At 42.1% G+C, this 17,148-nt stretch overlaps 1 protein-coding gene across 1 annotated transcript in view; it reads left to right on the forward strand.

Moving 5' to 3' along the window:
- Nucleotides 1–17,148, forward strand: part of LOC106580728 (leucine-rich repeat and fibronectin type III domain-containing protein 1-like protein) — a 135,552-nt gene that overhangs the window by 61,176 nt on the left and 57,228 nt on the right. The window contains exon 2 of the mRNA XM_014162071.3: nucleotides 16,671–16,859. Within this exon, the coding sequence (XP_014017546.3) occupies nucleotides 16,795–16,859 (65 nt within the window). The 5' untranslated portion in view covers nucleotides 16,671–16,794. The remainder of the gene's footprint in view (nucleotides 1–16,670; nucleotides 16,860–17,148) is intronic.

Consider the following 17,148-nt stretch of genomic DNA (forward strand, 5'->3'; position numbering starts at 1 on the left):
ACGTCTGGAGAGCAGCCCGTAATTGAGCTGCGTTACACTCGTTTCAACATTTCCTCTGAGGCGACATTTACAGCCCAATTTTGATATTTTTTTTCACTCATTGGTCTTTTGATCAATCAGATCAGCTCTGAAAAAGATCTGATGTGAAAACAATTATGGGAAAACAGATCAGAATTTGGCTGTCTGTGTAAACGCCACAGATGTGTGAGGGGAACACGAAGTGTTTCTGTCTGCCTGGCCAATGGTAAGGGAGAGAAATGTGAGAAAGAAAGGCTGCGTTTACACTGACAGTCCAATTTTCATATTTTTCTACTAATTGGTCTTTTGTCCTATCAGATCAGCTCTTTTGCCCATAATTGGACAAAATATCAGAATTGGGCTGCCTGTATAAACACAGCCGAAGAGGCTCAGGGACTGAGTTACACCACTTTCCCATTTTATATCTCATTATTCCCACCCTAGTAAGTGTGCAATATTCTGTGCATGTACATGAGCATGCAGATGTGTCCACATGTTGTTAGATTTTATAATGAACATGCTAAGTAGAGAATGCAGTTGCACATTGCGGTGTATGCTTTTGGTGTTTCCCATTTGCTTACAGTAACTGCATTCCTGGCTAGGTGTCAAGGGAGTGTGTAGGTGTGTGTGTGTGTGCGTGTGTGTTTGTGTGTCTGCTATACAGTGAGTTTGAGTGTGTTTGAGTGTGAGTGTTGAGTGTGTGTGTGGTCTCCCTCTTGTGCTCCTCTGGCATTGACCATAAGTCATCCTTCATCCTCTAATCCCCTCTCTGTGCAGCAATGCGGAGAGTGGACACAGAGAATAATTGATAGAGTGCAGTAACCAACAAGCTGGTTGTTGCACTGAAGGCGGTGAATGACAATACGACAGAAGAATAAGTGTCTCAATGCCAAAAGTGTTTGTGATTCAGAGGAAAGACACTCAGAGAGGCGGCATTAACCTTTTAAAACAGCCTTGATTCATCATTTTCACACAAGGGTGATTATGAGCACATTCAATAAAAAATACAGGTTTACAGATTATATGTATATATACCTGTTGTAAATCTTCTCAGGGCCTGAACAGATTTGCACAGTGAATACCAGCCACTGTATGGGGTGGTTTAAATCAAGGTAGAATATTTCATATCACAATTTCATATTAAATATTATTCTGCTGCCCTCAGCATGCTTTTATAGTGTGATAATACTACCTTTGAGTGAGTTTCTCTCCGACATGCCCTGTGAGACATGGAAGCTGCACTAACTCCTAGCTAGCTACAACATGCAGATTGGATGCCCTTATCTCACAGGGATTTCAACATGAAAAAGAATGAGTATTGGACATATTAACTAACGGCCTTTCGGTGTTTCTCCAAAATAATGAACTCAGCATATTCCTTAGAAGACAGGAGGTGAACATTAATGAGAAATATTCCACTACTACACTAACCAGGGAAAGGCCGTGCAAAGCGAAAAGCTCCTCTCAACATGTCCAGAAATGTTTGCTTCTCGACTTCGTGATTTCATTTCACAGCATTTATTACTGTTTATAAACTCTGAGCTAAGGACCTGTAAGCAGTGTCTTGTGAAATTAAATCATGTTGCAGAGCCTAGCAGGAAAATGCCACCCTCTGTAATTTTGCATTTACACACCAAATGAATTGAGAATTCATACCCCATCTAGTATGGAGTGCCAATAGTCGACGCTTAACTGACTTTTGAAAGACCCATGTGACTCAGTTAATTTTAATAGTAAACATTGTATCATTGTTGGAAGTTAAATAGTCATAGAGCAATACATTCCTTTTCAGGCAATACAGTAATTCAAACCAAGGTGACCTAACTCCCTTTCAATAAGGTTTATGACCAGTGTGCTGTAGTGTATTGGAATAAGACGGATGTATTCACCTTACTTGGGCTACAAACATACTATGATGAGTCGTATCTCTGCCAAACGCTCTTCGTCTCTCTACTCTGTCTTCAGTTCACATGGGAAGGTAGAGCTGTATTTAATTGTGTTTTAGTGTGTGGCTAATTTGTGGCAGTGATTGGAGCTCCCCACAAGTGTGTGTGTGTGTGTGTGTGTGTGTGTGTGTGTGTGTGTGTGTGTGTGTGTGTGTGTGTGTGTGTGTGTGTGTGTGTGTGTGTGTGTGTGTGTGTGTGTGTGTGTGTGTGTGCGCGCGCGTGTGCATGCGTACATGTGTGCAGGTGTGTGTCAAATCAAATAAAAGTTTATTGGTTGTATACTCAGATTTGCAGATGTTATCGCAGGTGCAGCAAAATGCTTGTGTTTCTAGTTCCGTGTAGTAATATAATACAGTACCTAGCAGTAAAAAAAATCTAAATACAAAACATAATCCAGAAAAGCAGCACTGTAAGGAGCAGGGTAGAGTATCGGGTGGTAGCTGGCTGGAACAGTGGCTAAGGTTCAGGGCAGGGTACTGGGCAGAGGCTGGCTAGTGGTAACTTTTTAACAGTCTGACAGCCTGGAGACAAAAATCGTTTCTCAGTCTCTCGGTCCCAGCTTTGATGCACCTGTACTGCCTCCGCCTTCTAGATGGTAGCGGGGTGAACAGGCTGTGACTCGGGAGGCTGAGGTCGTTGATGATCTTCTTGGCCTTCCTGTGATACCGGGTGCTGTAGATGTCCTGGAGGACAGGCAGTGTGCCTCCGGTGATGCGTTGGTCTGACCACACCACCCTCTGGAGAGCCCTGCGATTGCGGAAGGTGCAATTGCCGTACCAGACGGTGATACAGCCCGACAGGATGCTCTCCATAGTGCATCTGTAGAAGTTTGAATCTGTAGAAGTGTGTGTGCAGGTGTGTGTGCAGGTGTGTGTGTGAGAGAGAGAGAGAGATAAAAAGAGAATGCACTGTGTTAGTATTATGTGTATTATGTGTTTTAGTATGAGTGGGTACTGGTATGTGTATACGCCCACCCTACGTTTAGTCTGTGTGTAATGAAGCAACACTCCTCCATTTCCCCTTAATTATCTCAGTGTATCTGCTCCTCCTGAGCTCATGGGGTGGGCTCTATGATATTCCTGATGAATATTTAATTAGCCTTTAATATCATCAGATATGGGGCTCGGGATTGGAGGAAATCAATGTTGATAAGTGCTGCTGAGTGTCAATTACCCCCAATGCATCATTAATGCATTAATTCCCTTGAGAGGCCTAAATGATCCAGTTATTTTGACATTAGACCAGTCCAGGATTGAGCGAGCTCTTTTACCTGCCAGACTGACACACTTCTATATCTTTTAAGACATTCCTAAGACACCTGCTTTTGGACTTAAAGAGCAGAGGTGTTAAGGCAGGCAATACATGCATTTAGTATAGTGCATTGATGTCCCATATTCCATTTGGCACGTGCACATTGCATTGCCTTCAGTGTGTTACCATTGCTTACTGCAATATTGATGGCGTTAAAATAAAATGTTGCGGAAATTCACAAGAGGACTATGGCCCATTGTCTTATAATAACATTGTAATATAACAAATTGCATATGGAGGCTATGGCAAGTGTTAATAACAGCATTCATATAAAAGAGATTTCGTAGACCGACCATGCCCAATTTATTATGAATTACTTTGTTTTGTTATTGGAGAGGCTCAGTGTCCTTGTAAAATGACATGTGCTTATCTATATTTATGACTAAATGAATATTGGATTCACCTTGGCTTGGCATCATACAATTCCGTTTGGAGAAATACATATTCCTTGTGATGAGTCTAAGCCCTTGAGTACACTTAAGTTCATCATTTTAAGCCCTATTTCGACAATGACTGGTATCCTAGGGTATTTATATATAAGTCCTCATTCTTTCTAGAGACGTTTGGGTGTTTGAAACTCTGGGGACAGCACCCTTAATGATGGCCTACACAATTCCCTTCGGCTAACACAGACACGGTAATTTGCCACATGAGCGAGATATCTCTCCTGTCTCCTTGTCCTCTAAGGAAGAGAAATGTAACACTAAGGAATGCTAATACAGCATACTGGATTGCGCTGTGTGGAGGTAGCTAGCTACTTCGTTACGACAACAATGAGATGGAATATCAAATAGCCTAGTACAAAGGCTTCCCACTAAGCACAGACGTCAATTCAACATCTATCCCACATTGGTTCAACGTCATTTCATTGAAATGATTTGGAAACGGTATAGATTCGACCAGTGTGTGCCCAGTGGGTTCTCGCTCTCTCTCTCTTTTCTCTTCCTCTGTAATTTGTCTTTTTTCTTTGTTGCAACTAATTTCCTCCAAAATATAGTGTTTAGTACTCTTACATGGCCTGTATATTCACTGGCTTCATTTTTAAAGTGGTCAATTTTTTTAATGGGTTTCATTCCTTCCTGTAATGAAGTGGACTGAAATAATTTTCAAAGCAATCCTGGAAAAGTAGAGGCATAAAATACTTCTCTTTCCCGTCATATACCCAAACTGAAGATAAAATTAACATAGAGGGGGTGCAATTCACAGCAGATACTATATGCTATACTATACTTACTACACAGAATGTTCTTTCCATAGTCTACAGGACATATGCCACTGCAGAAGGTTATTTCTAGAAGTAGGCCTACATATCTCATTGTCACTTCAGAATGTTCTTTCTTCTGTAGTCTAAAGAACTAGTGTCAGTGTCATGTTCTTGCCACACTCTTAATGATGTGAGTGAGATGCTCTAGTCTGCCATTTGATGTGTTGCAAGTTGAGGTTGGTCAGGCCTACACCCAGATAGGAATCTGAGAGCAATGGGAGTGTAGTGGAGGCTGACATCAAACAGAGGTAGCGCCAAACACCATCACTCTTGACTGAGTCCCTATTATGCGATGCTATTACGATCCCTGGGAGGAAGATGAGGATGGGGTTGGGTGGGCTTCACAGGCTTTACAGTCCATCCATCCGCACGACCTACCACTTGATCCCAGATCTGATCCTAGAGCAGCCATTTATAACAACCCTGCTGTGATGAAAGCTTCAATGTGCTACTGCATGGGGGACGAGAGCAATCTCTGGAGGGATGGAGGCCCCATTTCAAGGAGGCAGTTTTTCCAAGCTAATAATTGGGAGAAAGTGGGAAATTGGTCTTGAAGGATGCCTAGTTAGTATATTAAGGGTGTTTGAGTGGTGTGAGCATGCCCCAGAGTGTTGAAGGTGATCGTCCGTGTTGAGGTGCGGTGGTGTTGGAGAGCTCTTATGAACAAGCATTTGGACAAAATTACTGTTCTTAAGATTCAGGTTTTTCCAATCCCACAAAAAAGTACTTGGCCAAGATGAAGATAATCATTCTTCTTGGTCTCTTATTTGTCTTTCAGGGTGAAGCAGCCATCTGGAGCCAGATATTAATTTCTCTGCCATTTAAGCTGAAGGTTAGGTTCAGATCACATTTGAGACCCGCTGACTCGCTCTTTGCACTGACTATGCAATGCAATATTATGTGGTACTATGCCCAATGTCACCCGACAACTAAAACCAATATCTGACTATGCTAATGTATGCATCCTCACCAGAATGCATGCATAATGTTAGCCTGCCTGTTATTGAGAGTCACTTCACCTACTCATGTCTGTTATTATAATACCGGTAAGTATTCTTAAAATTTTGCCCAGCCACGTAGAATTTCACCGATATGCAAAATCCAATCTCTCGCAGGAGGGGTCAATGAATTCAGAGAGCATGTTGAGGATTGAATGACAAGCAATCTCTAGTGATGAGCAATATAAGCGCACAGGCACATTGCCTCCATTTCCCTGTGCTCAGATATCTCATTACCATGCTGAGCTTTATCAACTGCTCGTTGTAAACACCTCTGTTTGCAACGCATATCTACACTGGCTGGAGTTTTAGGCATGTTGTTTAAGTATGTGTGCCGTTCGAACATTTTCTGTTCAGGGCATCCTATATTTGATATATGTTATATTGATCTTCTTATTAGACCTAGTCTAATTACAGAAGAAGATGTACAAAATGTATATAAAAGTATGTAGACAGCCCTTCAAATTGGTGGATTCGGCTATTTCAGCCACACCAGTTGCTGACATGAAATTGGTTTCCATGGCCGAGCATCCGCACACAAGCCTAAGATCACCATGCGCAACGCCAAGCGTCGGCTGGGGTAGAGATGAGTGGAGGCTATTATAGCAGCAAAGGGAGGACCAACTTCATATTATTGCCCAAGATTTTGGAATGAGATGTTCGACGAACAGGTGTCCACATACTTTCGGTCATGTAGTGTATTTTGTAAGCTGAATATGACCGGTCTTCACCAATTACAAATGCAACTAGATAGCAGTCATACTGGATAATAGCCATTCTGCATTGTACATTACATGTTCCATGACAGTGTCTTTATTAAATTATGTAACTGTCCCTTTTATAAGGAGTTAATGGAATCTAATGTGGTGTGCTCACCATTCCAAGGATATTGTGACTCATATACAGTATTCAATGGGTCCATTTAATATCCTGTATTTCGTTATTTGATTGAATTTCTAATTAAATATTGCATAACTGTAACGATGTGCGCTGAGAGTCGGGAAGAAAGTTCAGGGAGTGAGTGTTTTAATAAAATAAACAGAACATAATTTTCTTTTAAAAGAACCTCAAACAACGCACAGACAAGAAACAGACACAATGATGCCTGGGGAAGGAACCAAAGGGAGTGCCAGATATAGGGCAGGTAATCAAGGAAGTGATGGAGTCCAGGTGAGTCGACGCGCAGGTGCGCGTAACGATGGTGACAGGTGTACGCCATAACGAGCAGCCTGGTGACCTAGAGGCCGGAGAGGGAGCACTGTATGCATGACATTTCACCATGCCCAAGGATTTTTGTACAATCTGCCCTCCTTTCCAATATGTACCAATATGATTACAGATGGCCTTGTGTAACGACTGTCTTCTGAAATGAACCAAGGCGCAGCAGGTATGTGAATACTCATTTTTTAATTACCCAACAAAAGGAGTAAAGCATCCACAGGAAACAATAAATTTGACAGCAGCAACAGTTTGCAGGCTAAAAAAACGCAGTGCAAAACAACCACCCACAACCCCAAAGAAAAACACACACACCTATATAGGACTTCCAATCAAAGGCAACTCAACACACCTGCCTTCAATTGGAAGTCCCAATCAACAATAGAAACATACCCAACACAAACATGCCACGTCCTGACCAAAACTAAAACACTAGCTCCATCTGCTGGTCAGGACGTGACACCTTGTTAAAAACGGCAAATTGTTTACTGTTTCCCACCGCACCCATTTCCCCTTCACCAAGACAAGGTAATGACGCAAGGCTAAATCATTCTCAAGTAGACCGAACGTGCACCTTGGAAAAAGTAGCTAGGACTCGGAAGAATTAGTGCAATACAATCTGTTCCACTGACTAGCCTGTCCTGATGTGGCTGAACTTGGCAAAATGACTGCCAGAGATTCAGGGGAGGATAACAACTTAACGAGGGATTGTGGTTTCAAATCCCTATCTTCCTTCTGTCTCTTAGAATGAAGTCAGTTCTTCCATGTACTTAAATGTGCCATCTTTCTCACAGACAAGGGAATGTGGGGCATTATTAGGGAGGTAATTAACTAAAGACTGCATGACAGTAATTCAGTTAAGTGCTCTTAGATGGTACTCTTTGGCAGCGGTGTAAATCTCTCAGTATCTGAGATGAATACAGCATGTCAGGGCAGACGAGAGAAATAAATGAATGCCTACAGGGGAGTAGGTAAAGTCTTGAGCCCCTGCCGACTTCCTGTCAGAAAGACAGGGTATAATTTGATGAGGTTTTCTGCGTCAGCTTCCTTAGCGGAGTTGACATAAATCACAGGAGGAGACTGAGCTCCCTTTGAAGAGATGAAGAAGGAGATAGAAAATGATATCAGGGCTTTGAAAGTGACACATTATTTTAGGCTTGTTCTGAATCAGTTCTCAAATGATTCAAATAAGAGAAGGGGTTTCTGGTTGCCCAATACTCTCAGTGATGCAGGTTGATTCAATAATTTAATAAATAATAAACACCACTACAAACCGCGGACCCCAAACCGATACAATATAGCGTGTATAAAATGTATGCATTCACTACTGTAAGTCGCTCTGGATAAGAGTGTCTGCTAAATGACTAAAAATGTAAAATGTAAAAAATGTGCATCGATCAGAAAATCGATTCAAACATTCCGAATTGGCAGTGAATGTTTTTTTGGTGGGCTCATGATCCCTTCTCTCTCATCAACGCGAGGTAGGTGGCATGTTCCTGATTTTGCACAGCGGTTGCGACATCTTCAGCATTCAAATGCTAAAATGGCTTGCGTGATATTAGGCTTTATTCGTTTATTGACAACCTATGTAATTTGCTAGGTTAGTGTAATTTACAAACTGGGTAGTTTGAGCCCTGAATTCTGATTGGTTGAAAGCCATGGTATATCAGACCGTATCCCACGGGTATGACAAAACATTTATTTTTACTGCTCTAATTCCTTCGGTAACCAGTTTATAATAGCAATAAGGCACCTCGGAGGTTTGTAGTATATGACCAATATACCACAGCTAAGGGCTGTGTCCAGGTGCTCCGCGTTGCGTCATGGGTGAGAACAGCCCTTAGCCGTGGTATATTGGCCATATACTGTACCACAGCTCCTCGGCCATATTGCTTAACTATGCACTGTTGAAAATTGTGTTTTACCTGAATAAAAGTAAGCTACCAGAGACACAACTCTCATCTGGCTATACCTGCTGAACAGGCCTTACAATATATTTTATTTTGATTGTTCAGGTTCACCATCAGCAATAGTTTTGGTAGTTTTGCTTTAAGCAATCAGTGTGTATGGTCGTTTTTTGATATACATGGTAAAGTTGATAATCACTTTTGCGAGGCGCACTGCATGGCCAATGCGAGGGGAGAAAATAAGATCACTCTGAGAAACTTCCAAATGGTCAAAACCATTCGATTTTGAGACGGGGTGAATTCCAAAGTCGTGCTATACAGTAAATGTATTGGCTATGTCATAGCTAATTTCTAATATTGATACAGTACCAGTCAAAAGTTTGGACACACCTACTTATTCAATGTTTTTTTGTTTTTTTTACTATTTTCTACATTGTAGAATAACAGTGAAGACATCAAAACTATGAAATAACACATATGGAATCATGTAGTAACCAAAAAAGTGTTAAACAAATCATATTATATTTTATATTTTTTGATTCTTCAAACTAGCCACACTTTGCCTTGATGACAGCTTTGCACACTGTGTGTCACCCACTCCCAGATGAAAACTGAAAACTGTCTTTTCGGGGGCACCACATTATCTGAAAACCAGGAAAGTAAGCAGAACACTGGACTTGGAAATATTTCATTTCATTTCTTGATGATGCGATTTTTGGCCTGTGACAAAATAAAGTCTGTCTTCAAAACTGGCTGGTGGAGATTACTGCTGTCTGGAGTGTGGCAGAATCTGTCTTTAGTGGTTGCCTGTGCTTGTTTCTGGTGTAAGCCTACCTGTACAGGGAATGTTATTGTGTGATAAACCTTCTACCTTCTTTCTCACCCACTTCCCAGACGAAGCAGGGGGGAGGAAGCACGCCTCACACCCATCTTCACCCCACCTCTTAAAATAGCAGCGATCACATCTTTGTTTGACAAGGCTCATCTCACCTCAGTTATCCTGAGATACCCTGGCATGAGATCGAACAGACGTCATGCTGCTTTTCTCTCCTCTTTTCTGCCTCTCCTGTTTTCCCTTCTTTTTCAATTTTCCTGAAGCACTGAACTGCATTTTCCAACATTTCTTCCTACACTCTATGTGCTATCTAGAACCTAAAGTGGTTCTTCGGCTGTCCCCATAGTAGAACCCTTTGATTAAATGTTTTGTTGTTGTTATACCTGGAACCCAAAAGTGGGGTCTCCTATGGGGACAACCCTTCTGGAAACCATTTTTCTAAGAGTTTATGAGCTCAAGGTCACCTGCCTCCAGCCCACTTTGCTGAGGCGATTGTGGCTCGACTGGGTGACGCCATTGTGAGTGCAGAACTCCTCTAATTGAATTCTATCTCTGTGGTTGATAGAAATTGATTGGAGAATGAGACTCAGGGTCTGTTGCTTGCCTTACGTAATGAGGTTCATTGCCCCCCCCCCCCTTCCACCTGCAATTCAAAGCCGATTGAAAGCTCTTAATGGCTGTAATTCTAATTGATATATAGTGAGTGCATGTGTTTCTGGCAATAATCAAACATGTTTTATGTGATGCTGTGGGGTCAAACTGTGTAGCATTGATTATCCTCTTCACTGTGTACTTTGTCTTTTTCCCATCCACTAATATTTACAGACACAGACAGACACACACACACACACACACACACACACACACACACACACACACACACACACACACACACACACACACACACACACACACACACACACCCTCTGTATTCACTCTGCGGAGATGCAAGGTTGAGTTGAGGTTGAGTGTTAAGAAATCCGGGCATGCTTACTGTTCCTCTCACGTCTGGATTGGAAATGAGAAATTATAGAATTGCTAAACTCTAGCTCCCCTAGTTTACTCTCCAAAGTTTTCCTGAAAGTAGCTTAGGCTCCTTTCAGAATAAAACTTTGAAAAATACATAATTTCCTTCCCAATCATGATTGAGTTAAACCTCTCGACCAAGGCAAATGAAACTACTTGGCAAAGTCATGATCAAAGAGGTTAGAACAGGTGAAGGCAAAGATGAATGTAAACCTAAGTACTATTTGTTCATGGCACGTCAAGGCTGGTTCTGCCATACAAAACCAGACATTGTCTTTAACATTTGCCGTTGGCAAACATCATGTTTACCAGTATGTGTTTTTATATGCAAATTAAATGTACACCACATTGCCAAAAGTATGTGGACACCCCTTCAAATGAGTGGATTTGGTTATTTCAGCCACATCTGTTGCTGACGTGTATTAAATCGAGCACACAGCCATGCAATCTCAATAGACAAACATTGGCAGTAGAATGGCCTTACTGAAGAGCTAACTGGCGTTCAACATGGCACTGCCATAATATCTTAATGCCCATTATTTTGGAATAAGATGCTCAACAAGGAGGTGTCCACATACTTTTGGCAAAGTAGTGTATTTTGATGACATAACCGCTAGTGTGATTGATTGACATGTGTGACCTACCGGCTCGATACGGTCTTATGTAGCAAAATTTGAAATTGTGTTTTTTACATTGGATAAAAGTAGAGACTCAGAGCTAGAAAATCCTATATCATGCACTACAGTTGAGGAACAATGGAAAAGTAATTCTGCTTTGAAAGTTGATAAACTTGTAGCCCCACTTTTGAGAAAATGGCCCTTGAATGTTTTGGTACACCTACTGGAGAGCTCTTCTTTGTCGTCTGACATCAAACTTGTCGATGTCGTCATGAAAAAGTATGAACACAAAAACAACAGGCTGCGTTACATCAGCAGCCTGGTGGTCCAAAATAGCATAACTGGTGTATTTAACACCAATAAACCCATCCGTTTAAACATTTATTTAGTATTTATCAATCTAGGAAACCAGGCAACTAAAAGCAACTTTCTAAACAATGTTTTGGTTCATTTCTAGCTTGTTAGCTAGCTAGCTAGCATGAAGTTAGCTGGCAGGCCAGTTCAAATAATGACAATATAATATAGCTGACAATGTCTTAACTTTAGCAAATTTGTATTCATTATTACAGGAAAATAAACTCACAACAAGTTATTTACAAATGAATGGCGAGCTAATTACAGAAAATAGCTAACGGTTGTGAGTGTTACAAAATAAAAGCAGGGCATTCTACTGGAGAATTGTAGAGCTTTGACACTGTCTCGTTGGCCTAACGTTATATCCTAATTTGACTGGTGCAGGTCATTTTGTTCTTCACATTACTGTCTCTGGTAAACACACACTACATCACATGCACAGGATACAGAAGGTGTAAACGGTACAGTGAAATGGTTACTTGGATAGTGGAGTCTTTTGTTTAGACATGTACTGTAGCTAGCTACCTAAACAATTAACCATAATCCCATAATGTTACTACCCTGCATGAATCTACAGGTAGCTGAAGCTAACCAAGTAGGTTCAATGTTAGCTAGCATTAGGGCGTAACTAGCAATGCAAATGGCTCTGAGACACAAATAATATTACTACACAGATCATACACAATGTTAGCTAGTGACCTAGCTAATGTTAGTTTGCTAGCTAACAGTATGCTTTAACTTGCAATGAATACAACTTTCTGACAAAATTAGAAACATACAATATCTGATAATGTGGCTAGCTAGACTCTCTTACCCGTATACATGGATTAACGCTTCTCCCTCTCTGTCACGGATGCCATGGTTGCCCTTAGTTTGAAGATGTAATCCAGAGACAGGTGTTTTATACAACAGCCTTCTGGATGTTCTCTTTTCAACGCCCTACACATATTTGCAATCAAATGTCTGAATTCTCTGCATCTCATTAGCTATCACACTCTGCTTCCACCAGGCATTCCACTGATTTCAAACCTCGGTCCTCCAGAAAGTGGAGAACATTAGCAACACTTTTGCAGTTCTTTGTGATATCTTTCAAAAAGCAGCGTTAGAAAGGATTAAATACACATACTGAGAGGGTCATGTTATTGACATAAGTGTGCTACATGGCAGACCAATCCGAACTCATCTCTCAGTATGTTCAGCTCATCCATTATCCTAGCCAATTATAGCTAATGGGAAAATTCCTGTATTTTTCCGTGGCTAAACCAACTAGGCTCCTAACTAAACAATTGTATTTGTATTTACAGATCGCATACATGTTTCACGTGTTTCAGAAGGCATTTCTGCCCCAACATGCATTTTGATTAAAAATGTTTACGTTCAAATGCCTCTACTGTAAAGTAGTGATGCACAATATACCCCCTAGTTTCCTGAATGGAGCCACATTTAATTTCATTTATTTTAAATTTATTGTTGCCTTGACTTTACCTATGCTCACATCTCATCTAAATGGGAGGCTGGATCATTGAGGCTGCCCTCTGCAACTCCATATCATCACACAGTATATTTTACCATCTATGGGAAAGCAGTGCTTCTTTCTCTGGCAGAAAAGGGCAGACAGTATACATACCTCCCTCCCAGCTGCGATCTGGCCTCCATAGGAAGAAAGCATAGGCTGCTCCCCCTCTGCTCCCGAGAGGAGCGGTATTTGGATTGAAGCAGGGTGGGGTTTTTTGCCCATCGCTCATACCCCAGGTACCCCTCTCTCTCTCTCTCTCTCTCTCTCTCTCTCTCTCTCTCTCTCTCTCTCTCTCTCTCTCTCTCTCTCTCTCTCTCTCTCTCTATATATATATATATATATCTCCCCCAGAGTGAAACGATTCATGCTCACCCCTGGCCCTGTGGTCAGGGTGGCTCATCATCTTTATAATATAGAGAAAATTGCTCTTTGGACAGTGGGGCCTACAGCGAATGGGAGCCATTCCCCCCCCGAACCGGTGAAATAGCAATTAGGTTTCTCTCTCGTTGTCTCTCTCACCCTCTATCTATTGGATTGTGCATTTTGGGCGAGGGCAGGTGTGTGCAGTGGATTTGAAGTGCAAAGAATGCTGGGGAAAGAACTTGCCCCCTTTCTCTTTCTTTTTTTCTCTTGCTTGGTATGTTTTCTCTCTCTCTCTATCACACAGACATTCTCACTCCTTGTTTTCTCCTGAGTTTGCTATTTCTTTTGGGGGGGGGGATATGGGGTTGGCTTGGGCAAGGCAAGACTAAATTCAAAGACTGACAGTTGCAATCTGAGAAAGTGCTTAAGTGAAGCTCTCTCTCTCTTTTTCTCTCCCTTGAACTCAAACGGGCTGAGCATCTTGGGGATTGTCAATTGTCCATCCAAGACTAATAACGTTTGGATTGCCTTGAAGTCAGCATATGTTGTTTTTTCCCTCAGGGAGAGGAAGAAAAGGAGGAGGAGGAGGGAATGGAGACTGGATCTTAGCCTCCTCTAAATTTTTGCGGAGAATGCTGTTTGGTTTAGATACAATCTCAAACATTCTTGTTTACCTCATTGTGTTTACCTTGCGGTTGGAATACACTGGTCGGACTGACTATTGTGTGTAGAGTGATTATTGCTTAGCTAGGATGTTAAGGGGAGCCAACTGGAAAGCATTTCCATGTGGCTGCAGTTTGCAGTGAGCCAATCGATCTGCATCCGCATCGACCGTTTTGTTTCTGCATTATGACTTCCCCCTTGAAGCCTTCAAACCAGAAAACACAGCTTCACAGCTGTTAAGGAGCACTGTCCATAACATAGTCATTCATTGCTTTAGCACAGCCTTCAAGCTTTTCATTAGTAGCCGACTAGGCCCAACATACATCTAGTACCTGTAATTCAATATCTTCAGAAGAACCATGTGTCATACTGACTGTAAAAGGAGACATGGACATGTTGAAGCGTTATAGCTTGTGACAAATCCCTTCGCTGAACAAATAACAGCTGCATTGTCTACAAGAAACACTTCAGTGGCAACATGACAACCTGTCTTCTTTGCTGACTGGAGTGACTGCACACTGTATATTGGTTGGTTAGGGAGGAAAGGTTGAAGGTTGCAGCCATTTCTGGATCTTTTGCCTTCCTCTACCCTCCTCTCTGTTCTCCAGACGTAAGGTTGGCTTCTTGCCTGCTCCTGCCGGGACTGCTGGACATCAGATGACCATAACCACGACACACGTCGAGTTCAGAGACAATCAGGGCCACCTCGTCAAGTAAATCAGGTGTCACTCCTTTGCAACCCCAGTGTCATGACTAAACCTGTTGCCATGACAATCTGAGCCCCGAAGGTCCATTTTAGCTAGACAGTTCAGTTGACTCCATCCTAATGCCTTAGTTGAGGAGAGGTCTGACACCGTGTGTGACCGCTGGCCACCGACAGCAACCGGTGGCATCATCATGAGCAGACTTGCTGAACTGATAAATGATGCTCTTTAGCTGCCTCAGACACGTCTAAGATGAGGAACACAGCAACGGTTCCACAGTGGGGTGACCAACCATTAAAGGAAAACCCCAGGTGATGAATCGTGCGCAAATAGTGATGGCTGATTCCTAGCTCTCTGCTAATTTTGTTTGATTTCCGCATTTGCGATATGGCCTTTGAGCCGACCTTGAAACCCCTTTGCCCTAAATGTCAGATGCGAAAAGATTTTAAAAAGAAGGAAGAGGGGAAGACTGTACAAGCTATAAGCCTGAGCGACTATTCTACTAAGATGTGCTTTGACCTTTCCAGCTATTAGCAATGTCAATGGGTTGTAAAGCACCAGAGTGGTAGGCTCGAATGCCGGCTGCTGTACTGCGAGATAGGAGAGCTGTGCAGGGCTGATGTTGATAGTGCGATGGAGCGGTTACATGAACTGTAGAAGAAAAAAACACAGCGGTACTGTCTCATGCTTGCCGTACCTGATCTGCTAGTGCAGCCAGACTCTGTCTTCTCTGGCTGCCAGATGAAGCTGATTGGAGACAGTGCAGGGAGGCTGTTATTATAGTGGAAACTTTTCATTTGATGTCCTGTCTTTATGACACGGCTAAGGGGCCAAACCTCAGGGTATGTCAGTGAGAGAGAGGGAGTGTTTTGTGTGTGTGTTTGTGTGTTCCTCGTCATGTTTCAATTCGATTCTCTGGCATCGTGTCTGATGCTGTCTCTGATTAAGGGGGATAACATAACTCACGAGTGTGACTAATTTACAACTCAGTAGATGCCTGTAGGGATGCACGTATGGCTAAACGAATACATATCCAGTTGGTAGAGCAGAAAATCCTTCAATATTCATCAACGAATAGGTTTAATCAAGTGTTGCTTTGTTTGTTATGTATTAACAATATATTCATGTTCATTTGTCTGATTAGACAAACACTCCAAATGTTGTAGTTTCCCACTGAGGGAAATTCATTCAAGGTGCAAAGGTTCTAATGCTGTAGTAATCAGTTCAGTTTTCCAGTTCAGGTTTCATGCAGCGTATCTCTGTGTGCATAGTGTGTAAACTATAGGGTTTGCATGGCAAGTATAAAACACGCTAATAGATACAGGCATGACTGAGCCCTCCTGAAGTCTGGTTGAAATTTATATTCGAGCCCTGAAGAGCCACAAGAAAAATGATGACGCAACGATGAGCTGCCAGAGATTTCAAATGAGCGCTTGATCTCACAGGCTTTCTAAAATGCAACCATTACCCAAATCCCCTGTAGCAGTCCAAATGTCCCAAAAAAAAGCTCACACAATCCTCTGTGTGTGAAAATGGCCTTATTACAAAGCTCTATCCACACCTTTCATGTCATTGTCTCTTGTGAATATACACAGTTAGCTATCACAGTAAAATCATTTAAATCCGTTGGGATTTTTCATTTAAAATCAACAGAAATTGTTTATCATTTATCTCCCACACTGCTCAAGGCCACCGCATATTGATGAATGAAAAGCAATCTTCAGATTTCGGAATCTTCTCCTATACTCAACTCTGGTGGAAAGTTAGCTCTTTTTACAAGTTCTTGTGTTTTTCTGTCTCTTCTTAGACGTAATAACTCATCTGTCGTTGTCAAGTTAATTACCTTTATATGTAAATGTATCTGTAAAAGTGACAGTTTGTGTGTGTTTTTCTTTTCCTCATCTGTGTTTTTTCTCCTTGTCACTCACAGGCAGATTGGCAGGTGGCCCGAGCTGAGCCAATGACAGGCGGCCAGGAGTCTTAACGCGGGCAGACTTGAGTCCAGCCAACGTAGGCTGTCCACATAGAGCAGAGTGGAGGCTAGCCACACACGGATGAGAGCCCTGGCCGCCGGCTCGTGGACAACGCCAAGTGGTGGCTTCCCCTCCACGTCTTTAAGGTACGCTGAATATCATGGCCTTGGTGGAGTTTATTTTTTTGACCCTCAGGGACAGAATATCATGAGGCTGTGTTCCGATACCTTCCCTAGAGTACTAGCTACTTAGAAATCATGGCCAAAACATTTCTTCATTCTAAGTGGTATGATAGTATGCTAGTGTGGATATTGGAATATGCTGTAGCTGACTTCAAAACAGTCTGTGGGAGACTTTGACCCCATGTCGAACAGCAGCTGCAGACTAACTTAGGAAATGTTGATGAAATAATGACTTGCTCTACCCTGATATCCC

This window comes from Salmo salar, chromosome 20, assembly GCF_965601325.2.
Source record: "Salmo salar chromosome 20, fSalSal1, whole genome shotgun sequence".
NCBI classification, from domain to species: Eukaryota; Metazoa; Chordata; class Actinopteri; order Salmoniformes; family Salmonidae; genus Salmo; species Salmo salar.